Source organism: Stegastes partitus, unplaced genomic scaffold (assembly GCF_000690725.1).
Source record: "Stegastes partitus isolate 25-593 unplaced genomic scaffold, Stegastes_partitus-1.0.2 Scaffold1940, whole genome shotgun sequence".
NCBI lineage: Eukaryota > Metazoa > Chordata > Actinopteri > Pomacentridae > Stegastes > Stegastes partitus.
The window spans coordinates 45,648-47,978 of record NW_007579671.1 but is presented as its reverse complement, the minus strand read 5'-3'; the positions used below and the strand labels follow the sequence as shown (position 1 = coordinate 47,978).

General features: G+C 44.7%; 1 protein-coding gene across 1 annotated transcript in view; it reads left to right on the top strand.

Annotated features, from left to right (window-relative positions):
* slc18a1 (solute carrier family 18 member A1) overlaps positions 1-2,331 on the top strand; it is a 23,319-nt gene that overhangs the window by 19,898 nt on the left and 1,090 nt on the right. Inside the window, exons 14-16 of the mRNA XM_008303129.1 lie at positions 234-297; positions 1,402-1,521; positions 1,693-1,826. Of these exons, the coding sequence (XP_008301351.1) occupies positions 234-297; positions 1,402-1,521; positions 1,693-1,826 (318 nt within the window). The remainder of the gene's footprint in view (positions 1-233; positions 298-1,401; positions 1,522-1,692; positions 1,827-2,331) is intronic.

Below are 2,331 nucleotides of genomic sequence, written 5' to 3'. Positions count from 1 at the left end.
AGTAATCTGTCCATCCAGCCTGTCATCCATTTATCTAATCACCAATTCATTCATTCATTCATGTTCCAATCCTTTGTCCATCCATCCAGACATCACTCAGTAAATGCGATTCACTTCATTCATCCATTCATCGGTCCAGTAACGTGTCCATTTATGAAGGCATGAGGTGAGCTTTGTTTCATGTCCTTCCCTCTCATGTCGGCAGCAGTAACGTGTTGGTTTGTGTCTGTCAGGTTCCTTTTGCCACCAGCATCTACGGCCTGATTGGACCAAACGGAGGTCTGGGCTTCGCTATCGGTGACTACACTCTGATTTATGTCTGACGCTGAGCTGCCAAAGGGCACAGGTCCCCTGTTCAGGACATGTCCCTCATTGCTCTCTGACGTTAGGTTGACGTTTACACTGAGGATCAAAGTTTTAATGTTTGCTGCCAGTAAAAACATGAACTTTTGCGTTTCTTTTGTTTTCTGTGTGGCGATGAAACAAACTGTGAATTAGTTTTGTCGGAGGTTTTCCTTTCAGAGAAATCATGTGAGAACTTCTGTTGAGCTCAGGGGACCCTTCAGAATCGTAAAGTTCTGCTGCTAGCGCTTCTTTAAGTTACGCTGCTTCTGTTTGTTTTACAGAAATTAAATTACTCTGACAAATTGTTAGAGTGAAGAAGTTTTCCCGTTTCAGCATGAACCTCCTGTCTGCTGCTTTTCACGAAGCAAAGCTTCATAGCTGAATAACAACAAACTCTTTCAAAGGTGTTTTGTCTGTAAATTGTTCCTCCTTTTATAGGAGAAACAAAACACTGTAAAAATCTAGTGCAGGTTGTTTTAATGTAGCTGCCTCATAGAACAATGCTTTCTAAAAACAATTCAAGGACTTTTACATTAATTCTTCTTGGGAAATTTACCATCAAAATACCTTTTTCCACTTCAGAAGCTTCTTTTTTTCTAATGTTCAGGTTCTCTATTCAGACATGTCGAGTGTGGTTTTTTATTACCTGACAGTTTCGGCGACAAACGCTCGCCTTCTTCAAAGATGACATTTCATTCATTTGTTCGACCTGTGGCAGTCGGCTGATAAGCAGGAGGCTGCAGATTGTAAAACACACAGACTCAGACTAAACTTTGAAGATTCTTTTTTCAGATACCAAATTATTCATCGTTGTTGTTTAGATTTGTGTCAAACTGTTGACTTGTAAGTTGTCCTGAAGGTTTCAGGGATGTTCAGGAGAAATTTCCATCCAATTCGGTAAAAAACAAGTTAAATCACAAGTAGAAAAGTATACCGAGCAGAGCTTTGGGATTTTAAGAGGTCCAACGAACTTAAAGTTTGAACTGGGAGGATCCAGTGGGTTGTTGTGAAAGGACCCTTTATCATATCTGTGATGAGTTGTGCTGCTTCCTCCAGGTATGGTGGACTCCTCCATGATGGCCATCATGGGCTACCTGGTCGACATCCGCCACGCCTCCGTCTACGGCAGCGTCTACGCCATCGCTGATGTGGCGCTGTGCATGGGCTTCGCTATAGGTAGCAGACACACTCACCACTCGAAGGGGAATTGATGGGAAAAATACATTGTTTACTTGTGACCTTAAGATAAAGATAGCAGAAGTAGCTCAGGTAGCTTTGTCATGTTCAGGAAGTAGGCTGAAGGGAAATGGAGCACTGTACTCAACAGCTGTGTTTGTGTTGTTCCAGGGCCGTCCACAGGGGGCGCTCTGGTCCAGGCGGTGGGCTTCCCCTGCCTCATGGTGTTCATCGGGGTCATCAACATCCTGTATGCTCCGCTCTGCATCTTGTTACGCAACCCTGCAGTCCGAGAGGAGAAAATGGTAAATATACACCTGAGATATGAGGTGAAGGCACTGTCGTCTGTTGCTCTGTTCTAGCTAACTAGCAGCTAGCTGGTGTTAGCTACCTAGCAGCTGTCTGGTGTTGACTAACTAGCACCTAGCTGGTGTTGACTAACTAGCAGCTAGCTGGTGTTAACTACCTAGCACCTAGCTGGTGTAAGCGAACTAGCACCTAGCTGGTGTTAGCTACCTAGCAGCTAGCTGGTGTAAGCTAACTAGCACCTAGCTGGTGTTGACTAACTAGCACCTAGCTGGTGTAAGCGAACTAGCACCTAGTTGGTGTTAGCTAACTAGCACCTAACTGGTGTTAGCTACATAGCAGCTGGCTGGTGGAAGCTAGCTAGCACCTAGCTGGTGTTAGCTACCTAGCAGATAGCTGGTGTACGCTAACTAGCACCTAGCTGGTGTTAGCTAACTAGCAGCTAGTTGGTGTAATCCAACTAGCACCTAGCTGGTGTTAGCTACCTAGCAGCTGTCTGGTGTT